This window comes from Monodelphis domestica, chromosome 1, assembly GCF_027887165.1.
Source record: "Monodelphis domestica isolate mMonDom1 chromosome 1, mMonDom1.pri, whole genome shotgun sequence".
Classification (NCBI taxonomy): Eukaryota; Metazoa; Chordata; class Mammalia; order Didelphimorphia; family Didelphidae; genus Monodelphis; species Monodelphis domestica.
In genome coordinates this window covers 284,712,050-284,731,385 of record NC_077227.1, presented here as the reverse complement: position 1 = coordinate 284,731,385, position 19,336 = coordinate 284,712,050, and the positions used below count along the sequence as shown (strand labels likewise).

Sequence of the window (19,336 nt, the reverse complement as noted above, 5' to 3'; positions counted from 1 at the left end):
ATTTGGAATTCTCAGTGCAAACTCCTCTTGCATTCTAAAGTTGACACAAGTAAATTATCCAGGGGCACATAAGGTTTACAAAGTTGTTCTTAATATCTCTAAGCAAGTAGCTTATTACCTCCATTTTATAGATGACAAAAATAAGGTTAATTATGGACACAGAACTAATAAATTAGAGCCTGGATTCAAATTCAGATTTTCTGTCTCTAGGTTCAATATTCTTTTCAAATATTCACAGGTTTAATTTGTTAAGTCCTGGTACTGAAATACTAGTTCCAAGAAGTTCAGAATTCCTCAGGGAGAATGGAATAATTATCACTCAGGTTTACAAAACACTTTATAGCTTGTAAAGAACTTTCCTTACAAGCATCAAATGAAACTGGTGGTAGTAAAAGTATTCAATTTTAGAGATGAGAAAATAGGCTCAGATTTCAGGGCATACCTTCATGATTCTATTAAGAGGTAGGACATTTGTATCCTTGACTTATGAAATTCAAGGCTTAAAAAAATAAACTCGGGGGCAGCTGGGTGGCTCAGTGGATTGAGAGCCAGGCCTGGAGACGGGAAGTCCTAAGTTCAAATCTGGCCTCAGACACGTCCCAGCTGTGTGAACCTGGGCAAGTCACTTGACCCCCATTGCCTAGCCCTTACCACTCTTCTGTCTTGGAGCCAATACACAGTATTGACTCCAAGTCGGAAGGTAAGGGTTTAAAAAAAAAAAACGCTTACCTGCTCTCTTAGAATCAACACTGTGTACTGCTTCCAAGGCAGAAAAGCAATAAAGATTAGGTAATGGAGGTTAAATGACTTGTCCTGGGTCATATAATTTGGAATTGTCTAAGGCCAGATTGAACCCAGGTCTCTAGGTCTGCACTCAGGCTACTAAAACCACCTAGCTGCCCTGAAGCCAAGGGCTTTTTTACATAATGTAGTGTTAAAAGAGTTGTGCCAACATGGAAAACTAAATATTTAGAAAATTCAAATTATAATGTAAACACCCTATATCTTAACAATAGCATTTTGTTGAAGATATTGTGAAAACCATGAACTCTCTGGCTTCCTTCAAGAACTAACTAAAATCTCACTTTCTATAAGAAACCTTCCCCAGTCCCTCTGAATTCCAGTGTCTTCCCTGTTACTTACTTTCTACTTATTCTGAATATTACTATACATATATTTGTTTGCTTATAGTTTCTCCCATTAGACTGTAAAAACTATGAGGCAAGTATTGTCTTTTATTGCTGTATTCCCAGTGCTTAGTACAGTGTCTGGCACACAGTAGGCACATAATAAGTGATTGGTGACAGTTTTCCTGATAAAAACAACACAAAGGTTTAATTTATCAAATTTTAATTAAGAAATTAAAACTTAAATTTCTCTTAACTCTTCCATCTATGAGGAAATATATTAAAATGACCTAACATTCATTCAACTTCAAGAATAGGAGGCAAAATGGAAATACAGTATGTTTCTTTTGGTGGAAGACAGGGAATAAAAATATGTCTACAACCAACAAGATTATACAGTAGTTACAAGAAGTAACTAGTTTTTCTTCATCAACCATATTATCATTCAATTCATACTCTTTACATATCTAATCCTAGAAAAGGCAGCATAGATTTTAAGTAAACACAAATTGATTTTTACAGTGGCTCAAGCATATATTAAATGTAACCTTGTTTTTATTTCCCTAAATAACTAAATTTTAAAACATCAGATAGTTTGGACAGGATTACTTCTAAAATTGAATCTTTATAAAATCTCATGAGGGTGCCAAATTGCTATGGTTCATTTAAATACAAAATTTAAGCATAACCAGATACAATTTTAGGGATAATGGGATCCTCAGGGCCAAATTAAGACTATTGTCAAATTAAGATAAACCTTGACTAGAAGTAATGGAGGGTAATTCTCTATTTGCCTACCACGATGGGAATACTTAGATCATCTATGATCATATTACCACTTACACATATTACAACTTACAGTTGCACAGTATTTACCTTTTAAGGAGTTCAAATGTCACCAAAGAATGAAGGATGCCAGGTGGCAAGTATTGACTTACATTGTAGCTTAGGAAATGGGAAGTAAAGAGAGATCGGTCTACCCAAGGTCACACAGTAAATTAAAGATAGGGATTTATTGTTCCCATTTCCTCTTTCAGTGGCTCATGTGCTGATTGGCATAACTTCTTGATGAATTAGTATTGTATTGTACATATTGATATATGTATTGATGTAGTATTTTTTAAAAGATTTATATTGGTCACCCAACATCTATATTAAAAATCTACTCAAGTTGAATTTTCAACCCTTTAATGGCTGTGACAATAGTTAACCATGGATATAAAAAATTTTAGCCCTACTTACAATGAGTATTGTAGACATCATACAGTACTTGGTTGTTCAATAACCCAGTGTGCCCAGTTAAAAATATGTTCTTGTGCTTTCAGATATCTTTAGGAATAAGATGATGATTTTTATTTGAATATGGAAAAATGAAAAATAAAATTGTTAGATTAAAGTCTTGACTTTAGATAGCTCATTCTTTTGAGCTTTAATCCACAATTTCCCTTTTGTGAAACTGACTTGTCATTTAAAAAGTTTCCTAAATGAAATAATATTTTTCAAAGAAACGTGCCATATCGTATCAATATAAAAGATTCTTATTGGATTCTAGTTGCAATAAAGAGTAACAAGAAAAATGTCAGAATTTATTTTAAAAGGAAAGGAAGTATATGTTTTTAAAGAAGATAGGTCATAATTTTCCTCATAGGAAGGAAGCTGTCTTTCTATTATAGAATCTTTAAAGTGATTTAAACTAAAGAGAGACAGGAAGCTGATAATTTGATTTATCCTCTTAATGGTTTTGGCTCATGAATAAATAATAAATGCATCTTACTGGTAGGGACAAAAATATGATGAATTTATGACAAAAAATTGTGTCCTGTATCCCATATCTGTTCTATTAAAAAAAAAGATAAAAATATTTCTATTTATTAAAACATATTGTTTGTAAGGGTTCAAATTTTAAATTAAAGCCATTCATTTGGACTAGAGTTAAATTCAGGAGAGAACACAGGATTCATCGTGAAATCAATAATTCTAGCCCCAAAGCTGACTAAAAGCTTCCTTCAACTCACTTCCTATTAGGTTTCTTTTTAAATTAAAGCACTCTCGCTGAATTATTTAAGTGCACATTGTGGTTAGACAAAGACCATGTATGACTGTTTCATACAATTTGTCAAAGAAGCTAGAATATCAGAGTAACTTTTTTCAAAGGCATATGATGAAGCATAATTCCCATCCCCACCCTCCATACCCCTAAGCCCGGATGTCTTGAAAAATTGATAGAAAGCCAAGTTTGATTTCCGGCAAAGCTTCTTCCTTCATCAGAGTTAAGTGTCTTGTCCAGCTGAGCTATTAGTGATTAAGTAACTCCCTTTCACTGTCAAGATTTCCCTAAGGTAATGCCTTAATTTTTAATTTAAGTATTTTGTCTTGTTTCTTTTAGCTTCATCCCCTTGCCAAATAAGCTCTACCCAGTTCCAACATGCTAAATGCTTTCTCATGAGTACCTTTTAATTGTCTGCTATAGCTGCCTCATGTTTACAAGGTTAATTTTTAGTCAAATTATTTAACTTCCTTTGTCTTTTTTACTAAAACACTCTACTCTCAATGTAATTATACACCTAAAAACTTCCTTTGATTTTGTATTCTGAAGGTGAAACCTACTAATCGGATAGTCTGTTAAAACTACATTCCCCAAAACCAAAGGATTCCCTCTTCAAAATTTCATTCTTTTAATCTTTAACAATTATTGCAAAATCAATCCCTACCTCACCCCTGTCTCTATCACTATCATCCCAATATCAAGACTTTTTATTACTACTTCCTAAATTCCTTCTTACTGAAGTGCATATAAGGGAGGAAATGCAAAATGTGTCAGGATGGATCAGTCTATTTCTTGTTCTTTTTTATAACAGGTAACTACTTCATGGATACTAATACAATTGTAAATTTATAGTTTTATATTTGTTAGTACCACAAAGATGTTGAAAGAACAGGAAAATCACAGAAATATACCACAACACAGCTCAAACAATATTATGAAGCTATTTAGATGACTTTTCTTTATAAACATTAATTTTTACCTATTTCAAAAGACTTGACAGAATTAGATTCTGTATTTCCTTTCAAAATTATCCATGCTTTTCTCTCCCTTGGCAAGTCTTAAATTAGGTTAATTAGTACTGATAAAAAGTTTTAAAAAGAAAAATATTTAAAATATTGTTTCACAGAAACAGAAATTTTCCTTATCAATTCCCTTATCTGATAAGTTAAATTGCAGATGGGAGGGAGGTTCCCCTCATAATAAAAAATGAACAGCAATTTGCTTTTCTTCCCCTCTCCAAAGTGAATATTTAGAAATGTTATTTTAATAACCAGGACAGGTTTCTAATATATTGATAAAAGATTCATAATAGATAAGCCAATGTACAAGACTTTCTTACTCTTACCCAAAGCAATATAGATTTGGAAGGGGCTATCTTGAGAGTAAATTTAAGTATTTGGATATTTAAATTAATCCATGGCCTTATCAACTTTTCATTTCAAGGCAAAAATCTTTGTGCAGGGAGACTTGCCAAACTGAAGATCATCAGTTGAAAGGTATAGGTTGTAAGGTATCATAAAAGGTTAACCATTCTTCTGGTTTCTGATTTTTTGGTAATGGTGTTAACATTTTTATTTTTCAGCTATCACTGAAAGATGCAGTATTAGTGTTTCTAGCAAAATATAGAAATATTATTCCTAAAAATAAATGATACATTGATTATGGAACAACATTTATTCCATTTTGGATTTTTCTTTCAGTGGATTTCTTTGACCCCAGTCAAGGAGTTAGTAAAGTAAAAAAAGTTGATAAGGAAACAGACAGGCTGCATGAATTAGCTTAACAAAGTCTATAAATGCAAAATGGCAGCTCACTGAAAGACAAGGAATTATATGGGTACAGACTAAAATTTGAATAAAAACAGAATTTCTTAATTAGTTATTTAAATGGAATATTGTTTGACAGGATATTTCTCTCAATCCTCATTCAAATGTTACTTATAAACTGCTTCCTAATTTTAGAATAATAGATTTAAAATATTGTCAACATTAACCATCATTACTAGTTCTGGTTCACTATGCCTTAGATTAGGTCAAAATTAGTGACTATAGTTGTCATCATTTTTTTTTGGTTCCCTCTCTTTGCCCAAGGCCACATTAAAGACTTAACTCAATTTTGAAGACAGGAACAATTATATTTGGAATGTGTGGATCAATTTCCTTTAAAATACCAGACAAATAAGCACCTTGGTCATTATTACCCCTCTATCTAATTCTCAGGTATTGGACTTTAATCCAATCTAAAATAATGGAAAATAATAAATTTGGTGCCTTATTTGGTCCCCAATGAAAATCTGTGGCAGTTATATGTGTAGAGTTTAGCACAAAATAGTAAGTCTAGGGAACTCTCTAATTAAGCTATGTAGGAACAGCATTTCCTAAATGAATGTGGTCCCAAACCTTAAATGTTATGACATTAATAAAAAAGAACTGTCTGCTTGAAGTCAGAGGACTCATTTTAAAATTACTACAGTACTATACGACTACAGGCATTTATTAGGCTTTCCATTGAGAAAGTATGATCTCTATTATTTAACTCTTTCAGAATACTTAGAAAATGATCTCTTTAAGTACACTAAATGGTATTATTATATCTAAAATAGTTAAAAATACTTCTAAAATATAATTTTTTTGCTTCATCCTCACTGGCAGAATAAAGCTCATTCACTTTGTTAAACCTTTGATACTCAATTCTTTCAAAATTAACCCCCCAAATGAAAATACAATTTAAGTTTTCTTAAATAAAGGGCTTTTGTCTAGAAAGGTATGGAAAGGAAGAAACAGAGGAAACTGATGTTGGAATCCATAGTAAAGAATAACCTGGAAACTATGCAGACAGTTGCTGTATAAGCTTCTTATGCCATCAGATGTATCATTTAATCTGCAGGTAAGTTTGTTGTTATCTTTATCACAATTCTTAATAAATTATGAAGGTTTGCTATGTTAGTCTGAACCATGGTCTAAATATTAACACGATAGTTCATTTTTCTGGAAGAATAGAAAAGCATTAGTTAAAAAGGGGATAGAAAAATAATATTTTATGCATAGGAATAGTGATGTTAGAACTAAATTAATAAAGAAATTATACTTTATATGGCGGACACTGCAGTGTCTTTCACCCAATTTTCAGTTTGCCACTTACAGAATGATTTAAACACATCTGTAGATCTGCCAATTACAATTTCCAAAATGAACAAAATTTAAATCTAAAGAATAACTGCTACAAGGCAACTCAGAAGACTTAATCCCTAAAATACATAAAACTTTAAGTAGTGTGTAATATCAAAATAATATAATATTACCAGTCATACCCCTCTCCCAAAGGATCTAGAAATAAAGGTTAGGGCACAAATTAATTTGGATTCTACCTTTGGAGAAAATTTCAAAATGGCAAAAAAAACCCAAAAAACAAACAACCCCCAAACAAACTTGGCAAAGTCATGAAAGAGCTTTTATGTGATCAGTCAGTCAAATGCCACCAATCCTCCCTGAAATTACTGTTCTGGTACATCAATCCTGAGTACTCTAACTTTTGATTTATAGTGATATTCTTTCAGATATAACTTCATAGATGAAGGAATTGGGAGAGTATCAATGCCATCATAGGTTGTACAGTTACAAATAACTGTCCTGCATATATGCTGAAGGGAAAAGGGGAAAGTCCGATTTAAAGGAGTGGATAAAAGTGGTTCAAAGAACATACAAGAACTTGGGTCTTTATAATGTTCTAGTAGTCCAGTAATATCAGGAGAATGGAAGACACAAGGATCATGTGCATCAAAGCTAAAGTTGTGATTCCACTGTTCAATCCTAGCATGAAGAGAACGACTATAGCGTCTAAAACTAACAGAGAACAAATAGTCTTCCTGTGCTGAGTCACGAAGTAAAAAGGTACCCTCTGGTTTTCCTTCCAGTAATGCCTCAGCTGCATATTTATCCATTACTCCCCAATAACATGGATTGTTATTGATCTGAAGGAGATCAGGAACAAGGCAGTGAACATAATCTATTTGGGTATGGTATTTAGGAGGTGTTTCCAACTGCAGCATTTCATCATCAGTTTCCCATTTTGGTTTGTTTCTTTTCCTAGAACTTGTGCAAAGTGTTAAAATTTCATCATCCGAATCCATATCGCTATCTTCTATACTGTTATTAGATGCCAGGTTCATTACAGAATCAGTTTTTGGATCACATTTATGTGAATGGTGTTCAGTAGCCATGTCACATGGCTGAACTTGATTATGTGAAAAAGAGTTTATATTTTCTTCCCTGTTACCTCTTTCCTTCAGCTGGACATCCCTCATGTCACTATCAGATAAGTCTGTGCTTCTCCGGTTATCTGATTTTGGAGTTATAGGGGCAGTGTGTTGTTTAATTAAATGCCAACGAAAGGCCAGATCTGACTGAGGTGGGAAAGGACACTTATCTAACATGAGTTCACTAATAAGAATTTTTCTTTTTGAAGGGAGTACTGAAGAGTGTCGACTGCTACAATTTTTTATGGGAAAACACTGTCCCATAGCATCTTGCAGTTTTTGTTTAAGAGATCGGCCCAAAAATCTGTGCCCACAGGAGCGATCTAAATCCAACTCAATGGATGAACAGCTGTGCTTTCTCTCTGGGCTCCCTAAAGGGCCATCAGCTTTCTCTGTGGCACCTGGTGCATCAGTATCAGAAGAGTGTTCATTCTTTTTGGACCAAGACAGCTTTTTCCCACTCCACACATAGCCATCTTTTCTGTCTGCACTTCTACTCCGACTGGTTTTGGGTCTCACATCTACATTTTTAGTATTATTTTCTGCCATTTTTGTCAGTCTATATCCACAAGTACAGGCGTTACAAATGCTGGTTTTTCAGGCTTTTAAGGAGGAAGTTTCTTCTAAGCCCTTTATGGAAGTATCTAGAAAAACAAACAAAAATATCTATCAACAGTTTGTCATATAATCATCACAGTTTATGCTAAATCTCAATTTCTGGTATAAATAAGTTATGAAAAACACAATTATGTATCTTGAACATAGCAGGCATTCAATAGATATTTACTGAATGAAATTAATTTTATTTATACATAAAAATAGATGTAGAACGGGGGCAGCTGGGTAGCTCAGTGGATTGAGAGCCAGGCCTAGAGATGGGAGGTCCTAGGCTCAAATCTGGCCTCAGACACTTCACAGCTGTGTGACCCTGGGCAAGTCACCTGACCTTCATTGCCTAGCCCTTACCACTCTTCTGTCTTGGAGCCAATACACAGTATTGACTCCAAGACAGAAGGTAAGGGTTTTAAAAAAAATAGATGTAGAGAACAAATGTGAGGGAAGTTCCGGGATCTTTTTGCTCTTGCCAATCTAAAAATTGTTTATAACTTGACAACTGTGGAAATAATATTAAGGATATGAATTTCACATTAATTTTAGTTGCAATTTAAATAACGAAAATTCAATTCTTTTTATTTGTATTCTATGTATGTTCAATATTATCCCAATTTTAAATACGTATTAGGAAATTCTTGACCAGGCAGTGAACAAGAGGCACCTTTCTTTCCTGTACTGATCTGGTCATACCATTTTTCTGCTTAAAAATCTTTAGTAGCTCTTCCTATGGATTATCTAGTAAAATTCAAATGTCCTTCTCTGGAATTCAAGGTTTTCTACAATCTGGCATGAGCTTACATTTTCAACTATGTCTTCTATTTCTGTTGTTGTTAAGTCATTTTCAGCTGTGTCTGATTCTTTGTGGTCCTGCGTATTCTTGGCAAAAATACAGGAGTGGTTTGCTATTCCCTTCTCCAGCTCATTTTATAGAAGAGAAAACTGAGGCAAATGTTTGGTGAAGTGACTTGAAAGACAGCTAGAAGTGTCTAAGGTCACATTTGAATTCAGGTCTCTCTGACTCTGTGCTAGGCACTTTATCTACTGTACCATCTAGCTGCCCTGCTATACTATATATTACAGTCCTCTAAAACTGTCTAAAATTCCAGCTAAAATTGGATTTTATTTTTTGTCTCCAAAACACATGTTCTTCTACTTCTATGCTTTTGCTTAGGCTACTTGCTGTACCTTCTTCTCCTCCTTTCTCTGTTGAAGTCCTGCCAAAGTCCTTCTTTGATTCCTTCTAATAAGTATCTCTCTCAGACCTTACCTAGCAAAATTTTCTAATGCATGTTTCAAGGATTATTATAGGTTATAATTATCTGTGTATTATTTTCTAGTAGTCTGTGAGCTCCATGTGATCATGTTTTATGTCTTATCTAACTTATCCAACTAAGTACTTCGTATAATATTCTGCACTATGAGTTTGGTATTTATTAAATAAGTGCACGATCTTATGTTTTCTCAGTAACAATCTGATTTGATGAAATAAAGCAAACGCTGATAGGACATTATGGGGGTAAGACATAAAAAGTAGATCTGGTGAATTACACAGCAAAGAATAATGAAAAAAATAGTGGCTGTGGTGGTCATTTGGTGACATAAGTATAATAAATACATTATTTTATACATCAATGCCTATTTTTATTTGAAAATTATAATAGCTTACTTTCTCAACACATTTCCTAGTACTTTCTCCACTTTTTGTTGCTTATCATTACTAATTATTAAATGAAACATTTTATGAGATTTATTGAAAATGTTACTTGAACAATCTATTTCAAATCCCTGAAAAGCACACTTTTGAGACATGGACTAGACTTGAGATTCTGTTATACAAGGAACTCTCAGGTAAGGAAAATTCCATTATCAATATGGCTGGTGGCTTGTTCACAATTTATAAGTTTAAGAATATTGCCTAGAGAGAGCATTGAGTTATGTGACTTTAGAGTCAGACAATAAGTGGGTTTCAAGAGAAGCTCTTTATGCATTAAGCAAGGCTGTTTTCAGAGCAATGAGAATCTAGTAAAATACTAGTAAAATATCTAAAACTCCCCAGATTGCAAGCAAAGTTGAAGAGGTGCCAAACAAATTTTCCCATGTAGCTCTGCCAACTTATTTCAATCATTAGTCATATTAAAATGTTGTTGCCAGTCAGTCTGAGCAACATTTATAGAGGGAAAGACTGAATGAAGTATCTGGCATTACTTCCTTCCTTCTAGTCTTCTAATAAATAAAATTAGATCATCAAAGAAAAAGTCTTTCAGCTTGTCTGTTTCTACAGTGTATTGCTATACCCATTCCTGTGGAATGAATCAGAATAGAACTAAAAGAATATGATTGCTCAATTTTTCCAAGGTGATGGGTATTGGAGTACCAGGGCAACTAAAATAAGTGTTTCAAAGATTTAAAGGTCAATGAAATCTATAGAAACACTTAGGTGTAATGAGAAGGCATACTGAAATCCCATTCATTTTCCACTGGTAAAATCATAATAATTAACAAGACTCAAGACCATATTTTGTTTTTCTTTGTTTTATGAATTGCCATCACCAACTTACTGACCAATCAACTGGCAACCAGTCTTCTTGTTTGTACTTAGGCTGGTTCCTAGACAACAGAGTCAATCTTTTGCTGGGAATGTATGTAAATTATTTTCAGTGGGATAGATCCTGTCAAAGCTTATGAGCGGTTGACATAGCCTTAAACAAATTAGGGTCACTTCTGCTTTATGATGAGAAATTATAAATTAGTACAGGAAGAAGCTCTGGGCCTCAAATGTGGTATGTGATCTTTTCTATTCATCTCTTCACATTTTATTTGAAAATATAATTTTACTATGGATTACATTAAATTTCAACCAGTATGAGAAAAATTTTGGCTTTGTTAGATAAGATTTGGAAGAATACATATATACACATATATATATATATTAATTTGATATTCTGTTTCAGGTTTCAGATCTGAATCAATTAAGATTTTTATGTACTTTAAATAATGAATCTCTGATAAAGACATCAGTAAAATGTTTTTGGAGAAATAGTTCTTCTCTAAATTCATGTGGAAGGTAACTGCTGCTGAAATATTCTTATCACGATCCAGAAATTATAAGAAGTAAAAATCTAGATTTTATTATTTTGCTCAAACATGGGTTCATGACTTAGACAAAGAAAATAAACCTGAATAATCATTTGCATTCTAACAAGGTCTCTTATAGGCAAAATGAGAGAGAGAGAGAGATAGAGAGAGAGAGAGAGAGAGAGAGAGAGAGAGAGAGAGAGAGAGAGAGAATTCTTTTACATTCCTCTTAGGCCATAAAAGCTAAGAAAAAGGGAGAGTCATAATTTCATGCTTCCTTCAATGTCACAAAAGTTGAATAAAATAAGTTATAAACACTCATAATCTCTTTTTAAAAAATCTAATTAGGCTTTATAGGTAAACTAAGTCAAATTACAGATTTTTAGAGGGTTCACAAATAGGCAAAGGGAAAAGATCTTTATGTCACCAAAGAATTGGGGACAGTTGAGATTCTTCTTCTGGCTTCTTATCTAAGGAAAATTTAAGTAAAATTTCACATCTAATGGGACTTTTTTTTTGTCAGATGAGGTTAATATTAACAAAAGACAGACTTTCAGTTAACCAAAAGTTGCAGAAGGAATGGCCCCGAGTCCTGAATGATAAAAACTGATAAAAGGAAATAAAAACTAAAAAATTCCCATTACACAAATAAAGTATTGAGGTAGGAAATGGGTTATATTTCTTGTGATGATTTAGCACACCCATAAACTAAGTTGACTCAGTACTATATAATTATATATATATATATATTTTATATGTATATATAATCACAATGACAATTTTCACAAAATCATCTTTATTTATTTATTTATTTTTAATTTGGTCAATTTCAAACATTATTCCCTGGTTACAAAAATCATTTTCTATCCCTCCCTTCCCCCTCCCCTCCCATAGATGACACACAATTCTACTGGGTATTACATTGTGTGCTCGATCAAAATCCATTTCCACATTGTTAGTATTTGCACTAGGATATTCATTCAGAGTCTACATCTCCAATTGTATCCCCTTCGACCCATGTAATCAAGCAGTTGTTTTTTCTTTGGTGTTTTTACTTTCACAGTTTTTCCTCTGAATGTGGATAGTGTTCTTTCTCATACATCCCTCCGGGTTGTTCAGGATCACTGCATTGCCACTAATGGAGAGGTCCATTACATTCGATTTGTACCTCAGGGTATCAGTCTCTGTGAACAATGTTCTCCTGGCTCTGCTCCTTTCGCTCTGCATCACTTCCTGGAGGTTGTTCCAGTTCACATGGAATTCCTCCACTTTATTGTTCCTTTGAGCACAATAGTATTACATCACCAACATATACCACAATTTGTTCAGCCATTCTCCAACTGAAGGGCATCCCCTCATTTTCCAATTTTTTGCCACCACAAAGAGCCCAGCTATGAATATTCTTGTACATGTATTTTTCCTTATTATCTCTTTGGGGTACAAACCCAACAATGCTATGGCTGAATCAAAGGGCAGACAGTCTTTTAGCGCCCTTTGGGCATAGTTCCAAATTGTCCTCCAGAATGGTTGGATCAATTCACAACTCCACCAGCAATGAATTAATGTCCCCACTTTGCCACATCATCTCCAGTATCCATTACTTTCTATTGCTGTCATGTTAGCCAATCTGCTAGGTGTGAGGTGATACCTCAGGGTTGTTTTGATTTGCATCTCTCTGATTATTATTTTTTAAACATTATTTTATTTGGTCATTTTCACACATTATTCATTGGAAACAAAGATAATTTTCTTTTCCTCCCGCCCTCCCACCACCCCTCCCATAGCAAGATTCCACTGGGTATCACATATGTCCTTGATTCGAACCCATTTCCATGTTGTTGGTATTTGCATTAGGGTGTTCATTTAGAGTCTCTCCTCAGTCATGTCCCCTCAGCCCCTGTAGTCAAGCAGTTGCTTTTCCTCGGTGTTTTTAGTCCCACAATTTGTCCTCTGCTTGTGGATAGTGTTTTTTTTCTAGATCCCTGCAGATGTTCAGGGATGTTGTATTGACACTAATGGAGAAGTCCATTACGTTTGATTGTAACACAGTGTTTCAGTTCTGTGTATAATGTTTTAATGGTTCTGCTCCTTTCGCTCTGCATCACTTCCTGGAGGTTGTTCCAGTCTCCATGGGATTCCTCTACTTTATTATTCCTTTTAGCACAGTAGTATTCCATAACCAACATATACCACAATTTGTTCAGCCATTCCCCAATTGGCATCTCTCTGATTATAAGAGATTTAGAGCACTTTTTCATGTGCTTATTAATGGTTTTGATTTCTTTGACTGAAAATTGCCTATTCATGTCCCTTGCCCATTTATCAATTGGAGAATGGCTTGATTTTTTTGTACAATTGATTTAGCTCTTTGTAAATTTGAGTAATTAAACCTTTGTCAGAGGTTTTTGTTATGAAGGTTGTTCTCAGTTTGTTATTTCCCTTCTGATTTTGGTTACATTGGGTTTGTACAAAACCTTTTTAATTTGATGTAGTCAAAATTATTTATTTTACATTTTGTGACTTTCTAAGTCTTACTTGATTAAAAAATTTTTCCCTTCCCAAAGGTCTGACATGTATACTATTCTGTGTTCACATAATTTATTTAGTTTCCTCCTTTATGTTCAAGTCATTCACCCATTCTGAGTTTATCTTGGTGTAGGGTGTGAGGTGTTCATCCAAGCCTAATCTCTCTCACACTGTCTTCCAATTTTCCCTGCAGTTTTTATCAATAGTGGATTTTGGTCCCCAAAGCTGGGATCTTTGGGTTTGTCATAGACTGTCTTGCTGAGGTCACTTACCCCAAGTCTATTCCACTGATCCTCTTTCTGTCTTATAGCCAGTACCAAATTGTTTGATGACCACTGCTTTATAGTATAGTGTGAAATCTCGTACTGCAAGGCCACCTTCCTTTGTATTTTTTTTTCATTATTTCCCTGAATATCCTTGATCTTTTGTTCTTCCAAATGAACTTTGTTATTTTTTTTTTCTAAATTTCTAATTTTTCTAATTTTAATTCTATGGTAATTTCTAATTCAGTAAAAAAGTTTTTTGGAAGTTCGATGGGTATGGCACTAAATAAGTAAATAAATTTGGGTCATTTTTATTATGTTAGCTCATCCTACCCATGAACAGTAAATGTTTTTCCAATTGTTTAGAGCTAGTTTCAATTGTGTGGAAAGTTTTGTAGTTGTGTTCATATAGTTCCTGTGTTTGTCTCAGCAGATAGATTCCTAAGTATTTTATATTGTCTAGGGTGATTTTAAATGGAATTTCTCTTTCTAATTTTTGCTGTTGAGATAAACAGAAATGCTGATGACTTATGTGAGTTTATTTTGTATCCTGCAACTTTGCTAAAGTTGTTGATTATTTCCACTAGCTTTTTAGTTGATTCTCTAGGATTCTTTAAGTAGACCATCATATCATCCACAAAGAGTGATAGCTTGGTCTCTTTGTTGCCAATTTTAATACCTTCGATTTCTTTTTCTTCCCTAATTGCTACTGCTAGTGTTTCTAGTACAATGTTAAATAATAGAGGTGATAATAGGCATCCTTGTTTCACTCCTGATCTTAATGGGAACGCATCTAGTTTATCCCCATTGCAGATGATGTTGGCTGATGGGTTTTAGATGAATACTTTTCATTATTTTTAGGAAAGACCCTTCTTTCCTATACTTTCTAGTGTTTTCAATAGGAATGAGTGCTGTATTTTGTTAAAGGCTTTTTCTGTGTCTTTGAGATAATCATGTGATTTTTATTGGTTTGCTTGTTGGTACAGTCAATTATGTCAATGGTTTTCCTGATCTTGCATTCCTGGTATAAATCCCACCTGATCATAGTGAATAGCCCTCCTGATCACTTGCTGGAGTCTTTTTGCTGGTATCCTATTTAAGATTTTTGCATCTATGTTCATTAAGGAGATTGGTCTGTAGTTTTCTTTCTCCGTGTTTGACCTGCCTGGCTTTGGAATCAGTACCATATTTGTGTCATAAAAGGAATTTAGTAGAACTCCCTCTTTGCTTATTATGTCAAATAGTTTGTATAGTATTGGGATTAGCTCTTCTTTTAATGTTTGATAAAATTCAGTTGTGAATCCATGAGGTCCTGGGGATTTTTTCTTAGGGAGTTTTTTGATGAAATTTCTATTTCTTTTTCTAACATGGGATCATTTAAGAATTCTATTTCTTCTGTTAATCTAGGCAATTTATATTTTTGTAAACATTCATCCATATCACCTAGATTAGCATGTTTATTGCCACATAATTGGGCAAAATAATTTTTAATGATTGCTTTAATTTCCTCTTCATTGGAGGTGAGTTCTCCCTTTTCATCTATGATACTGTTAATCTGATTTTCTTCTTTCCTTTTTTTTATTAGATTGACCAGTACTTTGTCTATTTTGTTTTTTTTCCCCAAAATACCAGCTTCTAGTCTTATTTATTAGTTCAACAGTTCTTTCACTTACAATTTTATCAATTTCTCCCTTAATTTTTAGGATCTCTAATTTGGTTTTCTTCTGGGGATTTTTAATTTGTTCGCTTTCAAGTTTTTTGATTTGCATGTCCAAATTGTTGACCCCTGCCCTCTCTAATTTGTTAATATATGAACTCAAGGATATAAATTTTCCCCTGCATACTGCTTTGGCTGCATCCCATAGATTTTGTAAGGATGTCTCATCATTGTCATTTTCTTCTATAAAATTGTTTCTATGATCTGTTTTCTAAGTAACTGATTTTGGAGAATCATATTGTTTAATTTCCAATTAATTTTTTATTTGGCTCTCCATGTACCCTTACTGATCATTATTTTTATTGTATTATGATCTGAAAAGTTTGTATTTATTATTTCTGCTTTTCTGCATTTGTATGCCATGTTTTTATGACCTAATATATGGTCAATCTTTGTGAATATACTATGTGCTGCTGAAAAGAAGGTGTATTTCTTTTTGCCCCTATTTATTTTTTCTCCATATATGTATTAACTCTAATTTTTCTAAGATTTCATTCACCTCTTTCTTATTTATTTTTTGATTTATCTAAATTTTATAGTGGTAAGTTCAGGTCTCCCACTAGTATAGTTTTACTATCTATTTCCTCCTTCACTTCTACTAGTTTTTCCATTAGAAATTTGAGTGCTATACCATTTGGTGCATACATGTTGATTAGTGATATTTCCTCACTGTCTATAGTCCCTTTTATCAGGATGTATTTAACTTCCCTATCCCTTTTAATGAGGTCTATTTTTATTTTGGCTTTGTCAGATATCATGATTGCAACTCCTGCCTTCTTTCTATCAGTTGCAGCCCAATAGGTTTTGCTCCAACCTTTAATTCTGACCTTGTGAGTATCTACCCAACTCGTGTGTTTCTTGTAGACAACATATGGTAGGGTTTTGGATTCTAATCTACTCTCCTATTCGTCTATGTTTTATGAGTGAGTTCATCCCATTCACGTTCAAAGTTATAATTGTCACTTGTGAATTTCCTAGCATTTTGATATCCTCTCCTAGTTCTGTCAGTTCTTCTTTTGCTATATCCTTTTAAACCAGTGGTTTACTTTTAATCAATCCCCCTAATCCCCTCCCTTGATATGCTTCCCTTTCTGGTTCCTCCCTTTTTGTTCCCTTCTTTTTTTTTTTTAGGGTCTATTAAGTTCCCCCTACCTTCCCTCCCTGTTTGTACTCCCTCCCCTCCTTCCCCCCTTAGTTTTCCCTTCTCCCTTACCCTGTAGGATAAGATAGAATTCAAGATCCCAATGGATCTAGATGTTCTTCCCTTTTAGAGTTGATTTCACTGAGAGTAAGGTTTAAGTATTATCTTTAAGTCCTCTCCTTCTTATAGGAGTATTCTGCCCCTCCCCTTCGCATGTGTATCTTTGTGTGAAAAAGATTATTCTATTTATTTTATTTCTTCAAGCATCTCTTCGTACCCTCTTCGATAACCCCCACCCTTTTTCTTTTTTTGCAGAACAGCTTATATCCCTTAATGCCCCAATCTTTTCCTATGAGTGATTATTCCATAGTAAGCAGATGACACTTTTGTTTGATACTATGACATGCTCATTAAATCTGCAGGTGATACAAAGGGATAGTAAACATATTGGATTTCCTAGATCTAAGTTTGGCTATCTTCATTCATGGAATTTTTTCATTCCACACCTCTGCTTGCTAGAACCCCTGGTTTCCTTTAAAACTCAGTTCAAGTCCTATTTATAGGGGGATACTTTTTTAAATCCCTTATCACTTTTAGTTCCTTTCTTTCCAAGGTTACTTTATATTTGATTTGTCTATATATTATATGCACACATTTATACATATATACATGTAATATGCACAATTTTTCCCTTGCTTCTGGAAGGCAGAGACTGTTTATGCTTTCTCTTTGTATACTTAGCATTTAACCACAATGCTTGGCACATGGTAAGCACTTGATAAATATTTGTTAATTGATTATATGACAGAGGAATGAACTAAAGGAACCTTGACAGGCTAGCACTGGGTTGAATAAAGTGAGATTAATAGAGATAAATATAAAAGTCTTATAGTTACAAAAAAAATATTTTACAGCAATTATTTAAAAAGAATTAGTGGATTATAAGCTTAATGAGGATCAGCCAGTATGACTCTGGGTAAAATTAAGAGAGGTCTGGCTTCTAGGAATAAGGGAAATGAGAGTTCCATTATACTCGGTCCAGTTCCAGAGGGAATTTGGAGTCTTCTGTGAAGTTCTTGGCATACTTTCAGAACACTGAAAAGCTGGAATGTGATCAGCAGAGGGTCATTAGGATAGTAGAGGACCTTCAGTACATGTAATATGAGGATTACTACTTAAGGAATTGGGAATACTTAGTCTGGAGAAGAGAAGAATCAGTGAATATTTTAATATTTACTGTACTGATTTGATTACTGGGGATAGGTAGGGTTGGTGATTTATGCAATGTGTTTCATTCTGCAAAGTAATCCATGGATATATAAAGAAAAAATAAGGAATACTGCCATATGGTCATTTTTGTGTATGTGCATGTGTGCGTGTTTATACATATATACAAATGCAATCATCTATACAGCAGTATTATCCACTTTTCTTTATATGTGTATAAATGTCTACACATATACATATGCTTATATGTATGTTTTCATATATATAGTTTGTGTGTGTTTATGTTTGTAGCTAGGCTCTAGCTAAAATAAATCATAACTGATCTATCTAAATACTGGGAAACTTCCTATGTACCCAACAACTGGCTTGGTCAGCTATATGAATTAGGAATGCAAGGTTAACTAATTATAAGCCCAGAAAACTTCACTAGATCCAGGTATGCATTTAGAAAAGTTTACTATTCAGAATCCTTGTGGTTGACAAAGGGCAGGGGATAGGGCTGTCACAGTCCATACTACCTGCTGACTGACTACTTCTAGGGTTTCCCTTTCTAAGGAGTCCTGTGAATCTATGCAGAAACCAAAATCAGATATAAAGGCAGAGACTGAAGAGATCTGGGCTCTTGTTTGGGGTAAACAATCCAGGGTAAGACCAAGCTATTGTCAATGTGTGCCTGGGGGTATGAAGAATGAGAAAGTCACTCACACTTGCAATTGTGCAATAAATAAATTGCCTGACATATGGCCTTTTGAGTTTTTACATTCCTTTTTGGTTCCTTTCTGTAACCACAATTTCCTCATATATACATTCACTATATATTTAGAAGTTAACTAGATATTTCTTTCTTCTTTTTAAAAAAATTTAAAATGCCCTCATATTGGTTCTAAGGCAGAAGAGCAGTAAGTGCCAGGCAATTGGAGTTAAGTAATTTGCCCAGGGTCACACAACTAGGAAGTATCTGAAAAGAAATTTGATTCTAGGACCTCTCATTTCCAGGACTAGCTCTCTATCCACTAGTCACCTAATTGCTTGTAACTAGGTATTTCTTAAAAAGACAGCTGAAATATTATTGTAACTTTTATTTTTTAAAACAACCCTTTTTTTTGTTTGACTTAAGAAATCACAAAAGGGATGATTTTAGAGAAAATTGGGAAGACTAGTATGAGGAAATGATGTAGTGCAAAATGAGCAGAATAAGAACAACAATTTATATAATAACTGTGACACTGTACAGACAAGAATACAAACAACTCTGAAAGGGTTAAGAACTCTGATCAATACAATGAACCAACCACAATTCTAGAAGTGCCATTGATGAATGCTAGCTACCTCTTCACAGAGAG

At 33.9% G+C, this 19,336-nt stretch overlaps 1 protein-coding gene across 2 annotated transcripts in view; it reads right to left on the bottom strand.

Moving 5' to 3' along the window:
- Window positions 1-1,333: 1,333 nt before the first annotated feature.
- SOCS4 (suppressor of cytokine signaling 4) overlaps window positions 1,334-19,336 on the bottom strand; it is a 32,646-nt gene continuing 14,643 nt past the window's right edge. For both annotated transcript variants that reach the window (XM_056810971.1, XM_007473150.3), the window contains exon 2: window positions 1,334-8,073. In XM_056810971.1, coding sequence (XP_056666949.1) covers window positions 6,668-7,978 — 1,311 coding nt within the window. In that variant the 5' untranslated portion in view covers window positions 7,979-8,073 and the 3' untranslated portion in view covers window positions 1,334-6,667. The remainder of the gene's footprint in view (window positions 8,074-19,336) is intronic.